The 2,500-nt window shown below is 38.7% G+C and overlaps 1 protein-coding gene across 1 annotated transcript in view; it reads left to right on the plus strand.

The window, feature by feature from the left end:
* The window catches only part of LOC143025198 (uncharacterized), a 34,443-nt gene that overhangs the window by 19,473 nt on the left and 12,470 nt on the right, over nucleotides 1–2,500 (plus strand). The window contains exon 3 of the mRNA XM_076184655.1: nucleotides 111–221. Coding sequence (XP_076040770.1) covers nucleotides 111–221 — 111 coding nt within the window. The remainder of the gene's footprint in view (nucleotides 1–110; nucleotides 222–2,500) is intronic.

Genomic DNA, 2,500 nt, shown 5'->3' on the forward strand with positions numbered 1-2,500 from the left:
TCTGTGTGGCCCATTATCCTTTGTAGAGCCTTTCTCTGCGTGACCCATTATTGCAGATCCTTTTCCCTGAATAATGATAGGTGTTCCTTGTTGTCCCTCGCCCTTGACAGGACTTGACGAAATCCACTCTCGGCAGAAGCGCTCGTTTGCCTTCCCAACAGGATCAACGTTCACCATCACTCCCGTCCTCTGCATACCTATCGTTTCTGTTGGTGACCTCAGTAAGTACACAAAACAGATGCTGTATTTCTGGACGCAGTAACTGTATTGCATGTATTTGTGGAATGGTGTATTTATTAGTGTTCTTTTTGGATACATTGGACTGTGGTAGGAAAGGAAACTTAGAGCGAGATGTGTTTACTTCTTTTTCATTGTTTTCTTATCTATTTATTTATTCATTTATTTCATTAATTTATTCTATTTTATTTTATCTTATTTTATTCTATTTTATTTTATTTTGTTTTATATTTTTCCTTCCTTTTTTTTTTTTTTACCTAAAGGGTTTGTCAAAGGAATAAAGAAGTCTTGTGACGAAACCTCACATCTCCAACTAAATATCCTTGATCATTATAGCCCAATTGTTGCGACCTTTTCTAGGTAAATTATTCATATTTTTCATTCAACAAAAATGTAAAAAATGCATTCTTCTCCACTTCACCTAGGAAGTTATTTAGATCTTTATGATAATTTTTTTGCCACTTCTGAATCTCCAGCTTGTATAAGGTGGCCATAATGAAGACGCGTCATCAATAAGGTTGTGAACATTGATGTCCGTGTAACTTATGATATATTGAGGCAACCCAGATATAGATTTCATTGTTCAAGATATTATACATTTCTATATACAATAGTTTCCTTTCAACAAAAGTTATCTTTTTGCAAGCAAAACTGTATTATCACAACAACAATTAGATATATATTTTCGTTATAATATATAGCCATGAGCAGAAAGTGGGTTCATGTTTTATCAGTTCTCAATTGAATAAATATCGTGTAACACTTACCAGAATAAAACTAGTAAAAAAAAAAAAAGGAGAAAAGGTGTACAGGTGAGAGTAAGTTCCATGCAAGGAGAGGATGTGGTATTACTTCCGTATCCATGGACGATATCATGATAGAAGTTCTCCTTGTCTTCTCTATTTTCGCATGAGGGAACGAGGAGGAAAGGTCACCGTGTAAATGAAGCGGTGGGGCCCTGCTTTGGGTGTGCTTTGTCTTGCTACATTGCCTAGGACCTGGGCAGTAGGCGAAAAACAGGGATGACAATTCATCCATGAGGATTTAAAACAAGAGGGAAATAAATGTGTGACGGATGGGAGTGAGTGCATGCTTTGGCTGGCTACCTCCCCTATAAGGGAATGAAGTCTTTGGCAGATAAGTAGATAGATGGATAGATAGATGGATAGATAGATAGGTAAATGATAGATAGATAGGTAGATAGACAGGTAGATAGATAGATAGGTAGATAGACAGGTAGATAGATAGATAAGATTTATTCTATTAAAACACGTTGCATGACACGCGAAGGAATAATAATAGTAGCGATATTAATGAAACCAACAAGCAACAATGCTGTTGAATCGTATTGATATTGCATTCATAATGGTAGAAGTGGGTCCCTTCCCCACTCCTCAAATACGCCAAGCTATGTGATGACTGGGTTGGTGCAAACGGGGCATGAGCATGTCAATCTAGGCCCGGGGTGAGCATCTGGCGGGCTCTCAGTGTGGGAAACTTGAACGTTCTTTGCCTCTCACAGAGCAATCAACAACCAGTTTTATCGTCGGATCTCAGGAGTATGCGGTAGCAGTCTCAAATCAATTCAAGGTATTTGGCGCCTTAAAGGTCCAGAGGACCTGTGTGGTACCTTTAGATATGAAACTGGGAACTGTCGAGGAGTGCATTAGAGATCGTCCAAGGTCGAGGAGCGGTGTGACGTCGCGTGAGACACTAGACAATATAGATATGAGTCGTACAGCCAGATTAGGTGAGGACCTGGAGCAATGCTTGGCCCTGGAACGACAAACTTACTCAAAGAGGGACAAGGAGAGATTTGTCAGTAGAACTTTTGAGGATATTGTGGCCATTTAAATGAGACTGGTTTCAGAACCACTAACCGAGCCCTGAGGACACAACATTTCATTTCAAATATATGATCCAAAAGAGCTTTGTACAAACAGCCAGTGGGTCATTAGTATCCGACATGGGTGTGTGTAGGACTAGACTGTATCATCCACAATAATTCCCCCACTCAATTCGACTCTAGCAGTACCTATGGACATTTTCCCGCACCTGGCAGCTATTTTCTTCACTTATTCCGTAGAATACTTGATCTTTAACACTTAGAATGAACAGAAATATACATTTTCTTTGTTTATGTTTCTCGTATTAATAATGTGTGCATTTTGCTAAGATTGTTACCCCAGTGACTGGCAGAAATATTTTCCCTTCTACAATCTTTGCTATAATGCATGTCTATTAAATATTTTGTCGTCATTAT

This window comes from Oratosquilla oratoria, chromosome 5 (genome assembly GCF_046742065.1).
Source record: "Oratosquilla oratoria isolate Oo_2021 chromosome 5, ASM4674206v1, whole genome shotgun sequence".
Classification (NCBI taxonomy): domain Eukaryota; kingdom Metazoa; phylum Arthropoda; class Malacostraca; order Stomatopoda; family Squillidae; genus Oratosquilla; species Oratosquilla oratoria.